The 16,960-nt window shown below is 46.6% G+C and overlaps 1 protein-coding gene and 1 long non-coding RNA gene across 3 annotated transcripts in view; one reads left to right on the top strand and one right to left on the bottom strand.

Moving 5' to 3' along the window:
- Nucleotides 1-827, bottom strand: part of LOC109297665 — a 24,569-nt gene extending 23,742 nt beyond the window's left edge. The window contains exon 1 of one of the 2 annotated variants that reach the window (XR_002097378.1): nucleotides 684-827. This is a non-coding gene — a long non-coding RNA (uncharacterized LOC109297665). The remainder of the gene's footprint in view (nucleotides 1-683) is intronic. The other variant, XR_002097379.1, reaches the window with a different exon arrangement.
- Nucleotides 828-893: 66 nt separating this feature from the next.
- Nucleotides 894-16,960, top strand: part of RCL1 (RNA terminal phosphate cyclase like 1) — a 79,736-nt gene continuing 63,669 nt past the window's right edge. The window contains exons 1-3 of the mRNA XM_019517625.1: nucleotides 894-1,126; nucleotides 6,276-6,347; nucleotides 8,751-8,926. Of these exons, the coding sequence (XP_019373170.1) occupies nucleotides 991-1,126; nucleotides 6,276-6,347; nucleotides 8,751-8,926 (384 nt within the window). The 5' untranslated portion in view covers nucleotides 894-990. The remainder of the gene's footprint in view (nucleotides 1,127-6,275; nucleotides 6,348-8,750; nucleotides 8,927-16,960) is intronic.

Raw genomic sequence — 16,960 nt, 5'->3', positions numbered from 1 at the left:
TACCCAGTACTATTTTATTCTGACCAAAGGATTTAAACACATGAAAGCAAATATTAAGAGGTTTTTCTTTTTCTTGGGAAGTTGTACCTGACCGAGACGTGCTTCATTAGCCCTGCTACTGCTACCCTTGCTGTTAATTAGTACCACTCTTACCAGGAAAGCACCCTAATGAAAGAAGCCCGCTTAATTTTAAATGTACCTTAAAGCTGTGCCTGAGCATTTTCTTGACACCAGACCTATACGATCAAGTGCAGTCACTGCACTGGTCTGATACCCAAGCCAAAATGGATTTCAATGGCAGTGTAGTGGAGGGTGCACCCATGTTCAGATGTGGACAGAACTCCCTAGGAGAGCCTCAGTTAGCTTCCAGTGGGAGGATCTCGGCTACATGCCGACTTTATGGAAATGGGAGACTCCTCCCTAGTTGCTCCTGCAGCTGTTGGCTGAGGGCAAGTGAGACTCAGGGGGCACCTGAACCCCACGCCTCTGGCTTTAGGCCTGCCATGGATTTAGAAGTATCTGAATCCCCAAGCTGAAGAGTCTTTGGTGGTGGATACCTGCCGGTTGCAGCGCCACATCCGGCGTTTAAAGGACTCAGCTTTGCTCAGTCACAAGGACTCAGAACTGATCTGGCGAATTTGACCTGGACCACGAAAACATTTCCAAAACAATAAAAAACAAACCCTGTAGGATTCTGATGCAGACTGGAAGCACTGCTGCTTTCACCGCTCTCGCTAAGTTGGGGTTTGTTGCGGGGGCCTGCTTCCTCTGGGACTCTTCCCGGGCTGCTGCCAGCACCGCCACCCCGGGACCGGGGCAGGCAGCGGGAGGCGCAGAGGCCCCGCCCCTTCCCCTCTGACCCGCTGTCTCAGCGTTCCATCTTCCTGTTCCAAACCACGTGGGCGCGCTGGGCACTGCGGGGCATTGGCGCCGCCGCCGCGATCGCAGCAGCGGCTGGGGCGGCTGCCTGCCTGGCTGGGCGGCGGGATCATGGCGGGGCAGTCGTCCTCACTCAGCTACGTGGGCTGCAACTTCCTCCGGCAGAGGCTGGTGCTGGCCACGCTGAGCGGGAGGCCGGTGAAAATCCGCCAGATCCGGGCCAAGGAGGAGGATCCCGGCCTCAGAGGTATCTCCCTGCCCGGGGCGCAGCAGGGTGGGCATGATGTGGTGGCTTGCTTGGGGACAGGGGCGGCGGCTGCACTGAGAGCAGAGCGGGTGTGGGTGAGGGAGGAGGGGAGGCTGGGCTGGGTTTCTGCTTGGAAGCAGCATGGATGTGGGCTCAGCATTAGGGACACTCCCAGAGGCGCTTGCGGAGGAGGCGCCGCATCCCAAATGCTGCTGTGTGTCCGGGTGGAAGCCAGTTTCTTCTCAGTGGGGAGGGGAGCCTGCCCTTACCCCCATCAGGCTGCCAGGGACTTGGAGCTGTAGCTGACTCCCCCCGTGGTTGCAAAGAGCACACCGGGATCCAGATACTGCGCAGCCTTGGAGAGGGAGGGTGCTTCATGGCTTGTAGCTCTGGGTGCCACCAAGGACCTGAGGGTATTTCCTCATATTTGTTTATTTATGCGTGCTTTGGCAGCACTGCTGGAGTTGGAAGTGCCAGCGAAGTGCTCTTCCAGCGCTGTATCTTGTCATAGAATTATGGAGAAGTCAGGCTGGAAGGGACCCCCAGAGGTCATCTTGTCCCACCCCACCCCTTGCCTGAGGCAGGATCACTATGCAAACCATCCCATAACAAATGACAAGCACATGTTTTCAAGGATTCTTAGGGCTCCCAGAACATAAAGTGTCTCTGAGTTTACAGCGGAGCTATCCAGGAGGCAACAGCAGTCTGAGGGGAGCAAGGTTTGGCAAATCAAGCAAGCTCTTTTTTTTTTTTTTAAAGCTGCTGCATCCTAGTGAGGATGGACCGGCTCTGTTTCCAATCCCTTTCTCAGCAGAGCATAACGGGGTATGTTGATGGGCGAGCTTGCTCTGGCCTTATATACTTGTGAAATGTTTCAACAAATTGATGAGTGAGGTGAAGGGATTGTGAAATACAGTGCAAGTCAGTAGGAAATAAATACAGGTAACATGATTGCTTGGCAAGGGAAAGGGAGGCATTTTACTAAGGACATGATGAAATATAAGGTCCTTTAATTATAGATGTGTTGCTTCTACTTATTCCCACCCTCCCCCCATATGTTTCTATCGAACTTGCACCTGAAACCTTAAGCAACTGCTGACAGATTTCTTTCCAGAAACAGAGGGTGATAAAACAGCCCTTTATTTTTGGCAGCTTCTTGTGTTGCAGCCTTGTCAGATATGTTAATTTACATTGAGCTCTTTCAGATTATTTGATTGGCACATTTCCTTCTCAGGCTCAACCCTTGACTTCTGCCAGAATGCCTTGTCCGGCTGAACTGCTGTTATATCTGCACATCAGGGCAGAGTGCTTTGTCATGACTGGGAAGCTGGAGAACCTTAGTGAAATGCCAGGCATGTTACTGGCTTCCGAATTAGCTTGGGAAAGAGGTTTGAGCATCACTTTGCACAGTACAAAGAACAAATCTGTTTAATGTGCAGCCATGCTTGGAATTCCCCAAATTGAGGTGACAAATAAGGCAGAAAATGTGGTAAGATTATTGAGTAAACTGGTGTTTTTACAGGAAACTTCAAGAGAATTAGGTGGTTAATTTCCACCAATATTCCTTGAGATTGGGATGCCTACAGAATATCTTGGGGTTTTCTTGGAAAATCCCAACCTAAATCAGTCAATGACTACTGCCTGGAATACTGTATTCAGTTCTCATCTCCTTACATTAAAAGAAGATGAGGTAGAGAGAAACTTCCATATGGGTGAAAATCGAAAGCACGAGCCTGCATAGTTTAGAGGGGAGATGCTATAGAAATGTGCAGGAGAAGAGGTAGACAGGGCAAACTTCTACAGGATACAGCAGGTGGACCTGTGTCTGCCTCAGGCTTCACATGATGAGGAGAACTGCTATGGTGTTGAAGTAGGGGGAATTTGCTATGGTTGCATCTTACATTAAAATCCATTACATTTTTCATTTGAGTTTTATTTGTCTGCCATGTAGCATGGCCTCCTCGTAACTGGCCATATTTGTTAGGCAGACTTTGAGAGCAGATTTAAGGCAGCTGATTATCCTGGCTTCTTCATTTACATTCAGCTTGGTTCCCCTCCCTAGTTTGTCTATCCTTTTTGGTTTCTTACAGCAGGGTCTTACTGCAAAGTCTTATCAGGGACTGCTGGTTAGTTCTGGCCCTCCAGACAATGGAAGTTCATTCTGTCTGTGTTATGGCTTTTGCTACTGTGGCAAAATTAGCTGACACTGTGGAAAAAGTGGGTGTATCAGGGATGAATCTGGTTTCTAGTACCCTGATTAAACTATAAGCAAACCTGGCTTCTTAGCTCTGAGGTTGATTTGTATTAATAGAGGACTGAATATTCTGCTTTAGGATGTCTTTGATTTCTGGAGTTTTTGCCCAAAGGGTTGCATTCAGCCTAAATAGATTGACAAGAATGGGGATCAAGGTGTGGAAACCTTCATTTCAGAAGGCTTCCTACAGTGGATAGAGCTTTGAGAGGGAACCACAAGCTCTTTAGGTCAGCAGTTGGAGAGCAACCGAATGTTTAAAGGTCTGGAGCAAGAGTGCTCAATGCCCAGTCTGCAGGCCAGATCTGGCCCCCAGTGCCAAGGCATCCAGCCGTCACCCTGCTTCCTTTTTGCCAAATTTGCGGACCCATGGGGAACCCCGAAGGCTGGATAACTTGGCCCCATGCACTAGGTTGGGCCCTGTACTGCCCCATGCAACCAATCATGGCACTTGGGGCCCCAGGGCCTGATCCTGGCATGTAGGAGCAGCCCCTGCCACTCATCTGGCCTGTAGGGCCAGAAGATCAAGCACCACTGATGTAGAGCAGTGCTTCTCAAACTTTTTAGACCCAGGACACCCATCAGAAAATGTCAACTCTTAGTTTTCACTCATTTTTTGACTACAGGAAAATAATAGAGCAATTTTGTTTGCAAAGAACTCAAAGATCAGAACAGGTCAGAATGTTTTTAACAATATGGACCCCTGTCTGAAATCTCTGGGTTTATCTTGTGAATCATGTTTGAACACCTAACAGTGCTAATGTTGCATGGCACCCTTAAAAGGATCTCAAGACACCTCAGGGTGGTGTGGCACCCTGGCTAAGAATCACTGATTTGAAAAATATGATGCGAGGAAAGACTGCAAGAACCAGGACTATGTAGTCTAGAAAAAAGAAGACGGAATGGGATCTGATAAGTCTTCAAAGGCTGTTATAGAGAAGAGGGTGATCAGTTTTTCTCTGCCTGCTGGGGACAGGACAGTCCTTAATGACTTTAAATTACAACAAGAGAGATTTAAGTTAGATATTAGGAAGAACTTGCAAACTGTGAGTGGTTAGCACTGAAACATATTACTTAGAGAGGCTGCTGAATCTCCATCACTGGAAACTTTCAAGTGATGGTTAGACAAACATCTATCTGGGATGGTTAAGAGATGAGTCTTCCTATCTTGACCCAAGACATGAACTAGATGGTCCCTTCCACCATCTTTCTCTGTGATTCCATAGGACTACAGAGATAATACCATCTAACGTTACTTCTGTTCTACTGAATGTTTTGTTTATGGAAAATCTGAGGCAAGGTGCACGTAGTTAAAAAAGATCTACTTCCATTTGATTGTCTTTGGTTTTCTTTGGCCTCTGTGAAACAAATTTGTGAGAACCTGTTTCCATTTAGTTCCTAGTCCAGATCATGATAAAAGCTACTGCATTTAGTTGTGTTAACGTCTTGTAATATTCCTAGCTGAGAAGTCAATAGTTTAATCTTCTTGGAGCTACACTCTCCCACAGAAGCAATTCCTTTCCTCTTCTGTCAAGGTAGAGGTACACTCTGCAGGTTTCACCATACTATTCGGACAACTACTACTGTGCCTGCCTGCTAATAATGAGAAAACTTTAGGTCATGGGCAATCAACCATATATTTTGCAAAGCCAATACGTTCCCATACGTGGGTACTCAGTTTAAATCAGGGGCAGGCAATTATTTCAGGTGGAGGGCCGCTTATTGAGTTTTGGCAAGCCATCAAGGGCTGCATGACAGGCAGCCAGGGGCAGATAAATATTAATTTTCTAATTTTTTTAGGGGCCCTGCGGGCTGGATAGAATGGCCTGGTCGGCTGCATTTGACCCGTGGGCCTCATTTTGCCTGCCTCTGGTTTAAATGCTATGAGACTGTAAGTTAATTATTACAGTAAGGGGATTCATTGTTGGGTGGCAGAATTCACAGATTTTATTGCCACTTTTTTCCCTTCAGTATGGGTTAACATTCAAACTGTGGCTACTGCCAAAATGTGTTCAAATTGTAAACTACATATGATTTTTGTTTGTTTGTTTGCTGTTCGTGACTTGGATATTTTGCAAGTAAAACCTTGTTTGTGAGACTGCAAGTACTTGCAATCTGTTTGGAGAACAAGGACATGCATTTGCTTTGGAAATGATCACTGGGCCATTTTGGCTAGCTTTGAGTTCAGGAGCAATCCAATCAGAGAACAGAACTAATGTGTTCTGTACAGGGTCCACCTGTAATGTGAAAATACAGTCAATGAACAGCAAATAATCCACCGGTTTAAGTGTTTGCAAAAACTAATAAATAATACAGTAGAAAGCAAAATGCTATCGATTGGATTGCTAACTCAAGAAATTGACCAAATTTTTTAAGTTCAACATGCCTTGGCATGGTATACTTCCTACCCCAAATTTGGGGAGCTTTCACAATAATTTTTTTGAACACTTCTCTCTTCTCCGTCGCTCTAGGAATCCACACCATGGAGAATTGAGCTGTATATTAAGTGGTATAGTACACAGACGAAACAAGTGGGGACAGATGGGAGAAGTACATACTTCTCTAATCTTTATGACAGCTGTTTCAGGCGGTGTTTTATAGAAACAGAATAAGAAAATCTTCTAGACGGACACCAATATTTCTATTAAATAGCTGTGTAGCAGCAGTGCATTGTATTGTGCAGCTGTCTTTGTAACAAAAGGTTGAAAAATCTTTTTTTTTTTTTTAAACAATGTAAAGCTTACAGGCAAGGTGGGGGTGATGGTTATTAACTTGCAGTACAAAGTTTACAAGGGGAAAACTTTTACAGATATATTGCTGTGTGTCATGATTTTTTCCTCAGGGGGAGCTTCCTAATATAAAGAATTTTAAAATCCTTCCTTTTTCTTCTCTCAACAGATTTTGAAGCAAGTTTTATACGGCTGATTGACAAAGTGACCAATGGCTCTAGAATTGAAATAAATCAAACAGGTGAGTGTCTCATCTTCTCTGTTCCTGTCTTCAGCGGTACAGACGGTCCTCAGACTTACAACACAATTGGTTCCTGAAAACCGCATCTTAAGTTGAAACACTGTAACTCGGAACTGATTTTCCCATAGGAAACAATGTTATAAGTGGGGGATTGGCTCCTGAACCAAGGCCCAATACCCTATTTTCACCAAGAATAACCTAGAATTTTGTACTTAGTCAATTATTGATGAGTAATATAGCTACATTAATGTATTTATATTGTAAATAGCAATCATATTGATTTGGAAGGACTTATTTGAGGTGATTTTGCTGGACTTTTTGAAGAGCTCTTGACTGGAGTCTTCTCAGGAGTCTTGGCTGCACGTTTTTGTGGAGTCTTGTCTGCTTTCTTAAAGAAAGTGTCGAAGCAAGTTTGGACAGATGTTCAACAGGAAGATGTGCAACGCAGTGAACTTGTTAACTGACCTGGCGTTGTGTCAGATCAAGTGTTGTAAAGTTGAAACAGTGTCAATGTATAAACCTTGTAAGTCGAGGACTGCTTGTATGTTACTTGCAATCGTGTAAACATGAACTGTTTGGGGGAGGCAGGCACGCAGGCTAGATGGTAGCTCCATTCTCAGATTATAGGTCAGAAACAGGGAGTAGTTGTTCATATCCCAGGAAGTCATTGTTCCACCAAAATGCAGTGTGTTAAGGAAAATATTTCTCAGAACTTGACCTTTTCAGGAGGAAAGAATAGGGTTGGTTTGTTTCAAAATTGTAATTGCTGTAGCCCTTCAAGGGTTTACCTATATCAGCAACTTTACCCTGGTATATTTACATCAGTGTTGGCGTGTGTGTGTCTATACACATGTATGTATGAGTATACATATGTGTGTGTGTGTGTGTGTGTGTGTGTGTGTGTACACACACATACGTATGCATGTGTGGGTATACGTGTGTGTGTGTGTGTGTGTGTGTATAATATGTGTCTGTGTATGTATGTATATGTACATATGTAGCTTCTTCCACCTCCCTACCAAGATAGGCAAAACTGGATTAAGTTGTTTCCAGTACAAATTCTGTTTGATACCAACAGTACATGTCCCATTTTCCTATACAAGTAGGAAAATGCTAATGTGCAGAAGCCCTGAGTCTCAGTGCTGACCCTATTTGTAATATAGTTCATTGAAGACGTGGTTGTCCTTTTTTTTTTTGGCATGAGTTCTAAAACTCAGACCCAGTTTGTTTGTGCCATTAAGGAACCCACTCCATAGAAATCAGTAGCGATATCCTTTAATCTGTATTTCAATTCTGTTAGCCCCCAACAACTATGAAACTTAAATAGTCACCTCTCTCTTCTTCCTCTGATCTGCAGCATGGTAGTGACCTTCCACTGCAAAGATGATTGTGTTTTTTAATGGAGAGGTGGAACAAGCATACTTCTTTTCCTCCCCTTAATAGTCCTCTTCATCTGGATTAGTAAATATGGTAGGGTTTGAAGAATAAAGTTCCTAGGATATGGCATTTGTGGTAGGGTCGCTTCCTTCTTTCCCTGAGTATTTGTCAGAAAAAGCCTTTTAGAAAGTTTCTAGAAGGGAGAACGAAGTCCTAATGTTTTAACTTCCATATCTGCCTTAATCCCTAGGCTAACTAAAGGCGCAAATGTCTTGTCCCATTGCCCTGCCCCAGAAGGCCAAGTCTACTGTTTACTCTGATCAGTGTCAAGAAAGGACGTAGATGTGGCCTGGATTCAGAAGTAATGTGCTTTGTTCAGGCTGCAGTGTTTGTCATGTGGAAGAGTCCACATGAACTGGGGGGGAAAAAAGGATTTTTTAGGAGACGGGGGTTTTAAAATGTTTATGTAAGTCCAAAAGAGGGTTTGGTGTTAGACAGAAACCATTCCCCCATAAAAAATTACGCTTTCTCTGTCTTGTTATAGGGGTGACTTCCTAGACTATGCCTCCCCTCAGCCCAGCCTTGCCAGTTTAACTTCAGTAGGAACTGTGCTTGTGTAAATATGGCACAGAATTAATGAAACAGGTGATCTCACAGCATACACTCCATCATGAATCTGCACTGCCACCTTTGGGACAGTAATAACATGGCTATCTTGGAAGGTGAAGGCATTCACTGGTCTCTGTCATGGTGACTAAGAAATTCCTTGATTGATGGGTAAAGCAGGTGCATGGCGCAAAAAATCTGACACCCCACGCCCCAGCTCCCGAGTGCTTAGGACTGCTGATTGAGTCACTGAGCTAAATGGGGTTGGGAGGAATTTACTGGAATTGATGCCTTGGCTGCTGTGGTAAATTCCTCTCTGTTTAGGCACTGTGGTGGGGATATTGCTGCAGAGCTGAGAGTCTGTTACTCTTTTTGTCTGTAGTGTGGCATTGATGCTTTGTTTTCTTCTGCCTTCTGTAGGAACCACATTATATTATCAACCCGGCCTTCTATATGGGGGTTCCTTGGAACATGACTGCAGCCCCAACCGTAGCATTGGTTATTATTTGGAAAGTCTGTTGTGCCTGGCACCTTTTGTGAAGCATCCATTAAGAATTATCCTCAGGGGAGTAACAAATGATCAAGTTGATCCTTCAGTAAGTAATGGAACTACATTAAGTTCCAAAACAATTCCTGCTTTTCTCCCTGTCCAAGTAACTCTTTAGACAATGTGTTTTTAAGTTGGATTGTCTGTGCTTCAAATGACATTATTGCATCTTGGGGAGGAGGGAAACCTTCCAGTTTATTAGTTTAAATTTCAGCCTCAATGCCCTTTCTGGTTGTTTTATGCTTTCTTTAGCAATGCTGCCCCATCACCCTCCCTTTTCTTTAGGCAATATGGTGGGTTATCATGCAACAGGGAAGCCTTATGCTGTAACGGAAAAGCAGAATGGCTCCTTAAGGGAAGGGTTTTTGTTAACTGGACAAAGGCAGCCAGGCAGGCTGGGGTTAATAAGCATTCTTGCCGGCAGGTTAGCTGAAAGGGCACATGACCAGAAGTGGGCAGGGCTCTGAGCCTATAAGCCCTGGCCAGACCAGGAGCCAACAGTCTGTCTTTGGAAATGGAAGGGAAAAGATCCCTGCAGGGCTCTTGGTGTGGGAGGTGCTGCCTGCTGAGGACAGATTGAGCATGGCATGCCTGGAAACAGCACAGAAGCCTGAGCTCTAAACAGAGGAGCTCCTGGCAGCAGAGTGTTAATGGCTCCGCAGATTCGGGAACAGGGGAAAGCTGCCCAGGACAGAGAGCTTGTTTGAGCAGGAAGGTGTTCCCTATTTAATGTTAAACCCAGAGAGCATTTGCGTGCCTGCCAGTGGGCATAGGTGTTTTGTTTTAAAACTACACCAGTGGTTTAGCCCTGAGCCCTGCTTGGGGCAGGCTTAAGGCCTACTCAGAGAACTGATGGCCTAGGAGGGGCTAAAATCCAGGGGGACCACAGCTGGAGACTGCTAGAGTTGGGGACCTCAACTGGTCCAGGAGCAGGGCCAGTGCCCAGGAGGGGCCAAAGTTCCAAGACGGACCATTGCCAGAGACTGGTGGGATCAGGGACCTGCAGTTAGGGAGGCAAGAGCCTAGAAGCCGGGTCTGATAGTACGGGCCTGGGCTGAAAGGCCCCACAAGATCAGCCTCCTCTCCTTATGCTAAGGCCAAGACCCCTTCAAGGCAAATGACTATAAAATAACATCTGCGAGGCTTGTGGCGTGGTGAAGGGCAGTGGTCACGAACCTGGGAATCCTGATCTACAGGTGGGTCCCGGAGCCTCTTTTGGTAGATTCTGAGCTAGGGGCACACCTGGGCATGTGCGCATGTGCACACCTGCTACCCCACAGCCCCAGCAAGTCAATCTGTTGGGGTGGGGTGTGCGGTAGATCCTTTAGTTCCAAAAAGTGATGTTCACTATAAAAAGATTGGAGACCACTGGTGTAGGAATAGAGCCACACAATTAGCCCTTAAAGCATTGACCATGAGCATCTGGTGGTCATTAGACTAAGATTTAGATTGGGAAGCCCTGGGGCATGGGTGACTGGTGTCTTCCAAGTCTGGGGGGGCAGGGAGGGGGTCCCATGGCCAATCGCCAGGCCAGTGACGAAACCAGAAGTGCACTTCTGCCAGCACTTCCAGTTTTGCAGCTGGTGCTTCCAGGGGGTGCACGGCTGATCTTAGGGGGTGCACGTGCACCTGTATGAACCCCCAATGCATCACCAATGCCCTCAGGCAGCCTCCTTTATCAAAACAAAACATCAAGGCATGGCAGGAAAGAAAAGGGGTGACTGCCCAAGGAGAGCTGAGTGAGCAAGAACTCCAGGTGCTTCATAGCCATCCCTGGAGGGCTCCTTGTTACATACCATTACATGATGCCTGGTTACTTGATCCAACCAGCAAGCATAAATTTCCCAGCTGGGACTTGATGACAAGTCAACATACTACTCTTGACAAAGTTGTAAGGCCAGATAGGGGTTAATGGTACTTGCACCTTCTAGATAGGTTTGAAAATCGTGCCAGGCAGCTACCTGTACCTTTAGTTATCTAGATATCCATAAGAATCTGCCCTATAATCCAGGTTTCTTGAGGGTCAGGGTACATTTTTGAGAGAGGGATCATGTAGGATGCCATGAGTAGTTGATAAACATTATTTCTCTACAGAAGTATATTCTGCATCCTTACTGTGTTATGCTTTCAGTAAACACAGCAGCAGCTGTGGAGGTTAGTGCAGTTGTTTCATTGCTTGACCTCGGCTGCTGATGTGTCCCCAGTGGGCCTCTGTACCTGGGATTTTTGGCCTTTTCGTACCCTACCCCTGAATTTTTAGTGCTTCTGGGAGCCTTGTGGGCCAGATGACACAGCTCTGTGACCCACAGACTGTACATTTAACACCCATCATGTAAACAGATTTGTAACACTGAAAATTGTCTAGTCTTGTGAGATCGTCTCATAATGGTATTCCCCAATTTATTCTGCCAATAAACATGAAAGAATAAACAGGATAAAGACAGAAAGAATTATGGGAGGCTGGGAGGGAAAGATGGCTGGAACAAAGGGAAGAAAGGCTGGACTTTAAAGGTGGTGGGGATGAATAAATCAAAAATAGAGAAAACATGAGGAACGAAGGAGAAAGCACACTTGAGAAATTAGGTTTGGTTTAGTACAGGAAATGCAGCAGAAAAAACATAGTCTTAAGGGAAATTTGGAAAAAACAAAGAAATGGAGGCCAAGATAGAAATCAAAAAAGTGAAAGAAGAGAGAATAAAACAGAGGGAAACGTAATAGTATTTTCCACCCGCAACCCCCTTCTCAGCCCTTTCACCGAACATCTAATAAGAGGGGTTTAATTCTGCTTTGACACGTATAACTACCCTCAATTTATGGCTTCCTCCAAACTAGTATGTCCTTGCATCCTGCTCCAGACTCAAGTTTCTTCCAGGCCTGTGCTACAGCTTTCCTGAGCTGTCCTTGTAGGTTTCATGTTGGGCCCTGCCATTTGGCTCCCGCCAGCTTGCTTTCTTCATCCTGGAAGATCAGATGAGCTGATTCTCCAGAGCACTATAAAAGATGAAATTGTGCCTGAATCTTTTCTTTTTTTTGTGGTGGGGGTGAGGGAGGGAATGCATTTGAAACAGAAATCTTTCTTACTGTTTGCATTGGGCAGAATTACACTGATGTTAAAATGAAGCCCACAAACCATTTGAAACAAAGGTCATGCAACAGTAACTCAATTATAGCAGCAGAAGTATTGTGCATAATTTACTTAACTGCCTTCCAGTTACAAATCGGTTCACAGAAAGGAAACAGCCTGATTCTTCAGGGGGGAAAAAAGCTGAAAGGAACAAAGGTTCAAATAACTGAATGAAATTAACCATCGTTGCCCTGAACTGCATTTGTAATGGTTCACAGTCCTCCATTTTAATAGTCCCATTGCAGAAATGGGCTAAGGAAATCATATGGGTAAAATGCTGAGGTAATGTCCTTTTAAAAACTCCTAACTCTTGGGGAAGAGCGCTGGTATCTTCCTTTCAAATTTTGGTTGGAGGCTGCCTTCTTTGACTTCTCTGTCAACTGGAAATCTAGTTAGTTTAAAATAAAAAAGCTATTAATATATTTTCAGATGTTAGACCCCCTGCTGGCATTTACGGCTTTACAGCTTCATTTTCCTGTCATTTTAAAATGTGTTCTTTCCTCTATTCCTTTGTAAAGCACCCACACAAAACTGCTTATACACAAAGTACTGTCAAAACCAACAAAGTGAAATTGAAAAAAGGCATTTCTGTAATCTTTCAGATGCTGTAATTTTAGGTATTAATTGAAACAAGTTAATACCTATATAAAAGACTTCTTCAGTTGGCTATGTCCCGTTAGCTGTAATGGATAGGATTTTCCCTGTAGAATTCAATAGGTGAGAGCACTCCAACTTCATTGCTGTTTTCAAGTAAGTTTTGACACGCATCTAAACATTTAGGCTTGATTCTGCAAAATGTTTCTGGGCGTGTCTACGTGATAGATGCTTAATGCCCATTGGACTAATTCTGCTATGCATTATTTTTGTGGCTGGCAAAAACCATGCTAATGCACAGTAGATTAATCCAGTGGGCATTGAGAAGCATATAAAAAGCGTTCATCTGCACTAAAGCGCAGTAGCACCTGTTATTACAGGTACTAAACTTAATGCACTGTAATTATGGTATATTCATGAACGTGTTGATGTGCCCTCTATTCAGGCCTCCCCGTGGCCTCCCTTGTTTGCATTCAGATGCTGCACCTGCTCAACTATGCTTGGTCAAAATCAAAGTCTCTCAGTAAAATGCAAGCTCTCTGCCCAGATGTGCTGATCTTGGTTTAACTTGCATCTTGTAAGTTTAACTTACTTGGTAAATGTATCCATACAAGGCAGAGAGAAACTTATTTTATGTGTGTGCGCAAAGGATTTTGCAGTTGCCTAACTAAAATGATTTTAAATTATGCCTCTACTCAAACTAGTGCAACTGTGTACAGACTGAGCCTTGAATGCCCTAAAATATTGTCCTGCATGGCACTGCCTGCAAATGAAGGTAATTTTAGTTTTAAATGGACCTGATTTTGATCATTTTGTAGGCAGATAGTGTTTGAATTAACTTATACAATTCCTACACCAGTGATTTTCAACCAGGGTGCTGCAAGATCCCTTTTAAGTGTGTTATGGTGCCTGGCCCCTGTGTGAGGAAGTTGGTGCTCTCCTCCTCCAGTCCAGCACCTGTGCCAGCTACCCCAGCCTGTGGCTGCTCCTCTGAGGACTGACACTGTGGCTGCCCTCCCCCAGCACCTCTGGTGGGTGACCACCCCCACATTCCCAGCAAAATGCTCTGTTGCAGACAGGTGGACAGGAGGGCCAGTGAGAGGCTGAAGCTGTGCTTTCAGCCTGGTTCATCCCCTCCACTCCTCCCACAAGCCTGGGGCCAGTGGGAGGGACAGTGGGAGGCAGATGGCTCCAGCTGCCAGTGTGTGAGCCCCTGGAGGAATAGCTTTGTCAGCAGATAGTGCTATGGTGAAGGGTATAGACTGGGTGCAGGGAAGGGGCAGACAAGACCAGGGGACTCCAGTGTGAGGTCTTGCCCCTGCCACCCTTACCTGGCTCCAGCTAAATCAGTGGTGCTCAACCTTGTTAGCCTCAAGGCCTCCCCTCCGTATATTTTTTGAATATAACAATCCTCAGCTGCGGTGCTGCATAATTCACAGTAGCTCTGGAGCAATGTCTTGAGCCGGGGCAGGCAATTATTTCAGGCGGAGGGGCACTTACTGAGTTTTGGCAAACCATTGAGGGCCACGTGGCAGGCAGCCAGGGACAGATAAATATTTATTTTCTAAATTTTTTAGGGGCCCTGCGGCTCGAATAGAATGGCCTGGTGGGCTCCATCCAGCCCCTGAGCCACATTTTGCCCACCCCTGGTCTTGATCCTTAAAAGGTTGGGAACCCCTATCCTAGACATTCCCTCCTAATTTGGGAGGGTGTGGGGAGGGAAGGAAAGGCCAATTAATGTAAACACATTAAGCATATGTTTTAAAATTTGCTGTAAAGGCAAGTGCTTTTCCCCACTGTAATTAGCATGAGAAGAGAGTCTCTCCATAAGTTACCTGGAGAACCCCATGCAGCCTTCAGTTACATAGCTCCCCAAGGAAGTAGAGCTGTGTGACACAGCTACGTTTCTTTTTGGTTTTGGATTCAGCCATTTCAGAGGACAGTGATTTGTTTCAGTGTTTTGGATCCCTGTTTTGTTTCGATTCAGCCAAATCTGTTTTGGAGTTTCTGCGCTGATTCAGATCAGCTGGGGAGAGGCTGGCACAGCGGAGCGGCTGCAGGTTCTCCTGTGACTCCTCCAGCTGTGCCTGCCTCTGCCCCAGTGCGGGGAGCTGCGGGAGAAACCTCCATGTCTGCCCTGCTTAGTCCCATCCCCCTCCTGGCACTTTAAAAGGAGGGCTGCAGGGCTGTGCCAGACTATTCCGGGGGGGCGCCTCTGAAACATTTCTGAAACATTTCAGAGAAGTTTCAGAGCCTTCTGTTTCATTTCGGATTCGGTGTTTCAGGTGCCGAAATGAGCCAAAACACCTCTGAAACGAAACAACTGCTGAAATTTCGCACAGCCCTCCAAGGAAGGTGGAAATCTTTGTGCATCGACAAGGCTTTTACACTGTTGATAAAGAAGATAAAGAACGTGTCTTTACTTTGGGGACAGCTCAGCTGACTGGAAACTTCCTCATAGAAGTATGTCCACTGTTGTCTTCCTATACAGAACCTAGGCATTCCTGTTAAAGCTTTCAGATTTTATACTTGTGGAAAAAAACCTTTTAAGAAAAAAATGTTTGTGTCCACTCTGGACAGAGCAATTTCTGCTGTCATGCTGCCAGACTTGTAGGCAGAGCTGCATTCATTCCACCTTGGGTCAACGCCCGAGCATGTTGAGGAAGTGTAGCTGTCCCCACCAGTTCCTTCAGCTCTACTCCCTTGAGCCAGTGATTCAGGGGAGGGAGGATAAATTTCTCTGTTTATTCCACAACCCCTGCCTGCTGTCGTCCTTGGCTGGCTGAGGTCAAGCCCAGCACCCTCTTGTGCTGACTCTCATGTTTTCTTCTTATGCTATGGCTGACCTTTGTTGTAGTCACGTGCTCAGCACCAGCAGTCTTCTCTGGCCTGGGAAGGCAAGCAGGAGACACTTGGCTTCTTATCCCATTGCAAGGCAGACTGGAAGGTACCATGGTCCCCCTCCCCTCCTATCACGGAGACAGAGGAAGTACAGCTGCCATTGGAGTAGCCAGGACAAATGGGAAAGTGTTTTCTTTTAAAGGGAGGACTTGCAGAAAGACTGACCTGCAGCCCTCTGAAATCAAGAGTGCCTTGAATACAAACAGTCAGTGTCTATGAGTTCATACCCACCATCTGCCTTAAGGGTGCAACAAACATCTGTTTGACAGCAGGTTGTAGTGCTGCTTGACTGCTCAGAGCTGGAAGTGGAGAGCAGCAAAGCCAATTGAATTGCAGGGAAAATTCAAGATAATCTTCTAGTGGGACATGCATGCAGAACACAGGTGTTCAGACCTTTGCTGTTGTACGCAATGCGACTGTGGGAGCCATGAAGGTTGGTGCTTTGGTTTTACATTGGGGGTGGGCAAAATATGGCCCGTGGGCCGAGTCCAGCCTGCCAGGCCATTCTATCCGGCCTGCAGGACCCCTTTAAAATTTAGAAAATTATTCCCGGCTGGTGGCTACCTGTCAAAATTGACAGGGTGCCAGCAGCAGGACCCAGTGGTGGCAGCAGCAAGGCACCCTGGCCTGTCCCCAGTCCCCCAACTGGAAGCTTCTGCCTAGCAGAGGCTTCTGGCCTGGTGACCATGGGGTTGTTCCCCCTCCTCCCTCAGATAAGAACGGGTGGAGGGAATGGCAGGGGGAGGTTTGCTGGCAGTCACCCCACTCCGCAGGGGCCAGGCTGAGCAGAGCTGGCTCCATGCTGTACCATGCAGCTGGGAACCATGTCATGCTAGAGCCAGCCCATGCCGGCCAACACCACGAGGTTCCCAGCTGCGTGGCCAGGACCACACGGTGCAGCATGGAGCGAGCCCAGCCTGGCCAGGGAAGGAGGGGAGGGGCAGGAAGCAGTAGCAGGCCGTGGCAGTGGTAGTGGAGTGGCAACAGCAGTGGCAAGTGGGCATGTGGGAGGGAAAGTAGAGAAGCGGCAGGGGAAGGGCAGCAGTGGCCGAGGGAGAAGTGGTGGGAGCATGGGACCCATGCTGGTACCCTGGGGCCTGTGGGGACCGAGGGTGGTGCAGCAGGAGCGCAGGGCCTGGGTGCAGGGTCTGCCTGGCTGCATCATGTGTGGCTCCCATGCAGTCTGCCTGAGCAGTGTGCCTCTGGGAAGAGTCATGTGTGATGGAGCTGGCAACCTGGCCTTGCTCACTACTTCACGCAGGTCCGGCTCCACCCCTCTCTCTGCCACCCTGGCTGAGCCCCATGACCTGCACCACCAGCTTTATCACACAGGGCTTGGTGGGGCTGCCACCTGCAGCCAGGGACTAGGGTGGGAGCACAAGGAGCTGCACGCTATGGGGCCAGGTAGGGGTAGCCCCGCTCGCTGCCCCCACAGGCAGCTCCAGGGACTGGCACACTCCAGGG

This window comes from Gavialis gangeticus, unplaced genomic scaffold, assembly GCF_001723915.1.
Source record: "Gavialis gangeticus isolate Ggan-Ray unplaced genomic scaffold, GavGan_comp1, whole genome shotgun sequence".
Classification (NCBI taxonomy): domain Eukaryota; kingdom Metazoa; phylum Chordata; order Crocodylia; family Gavialidae; genus Gavialis; species Gavialis gangeticus.
This window is presented reverse-complemented; position numbering and strand designations above follow the sequence as displayed.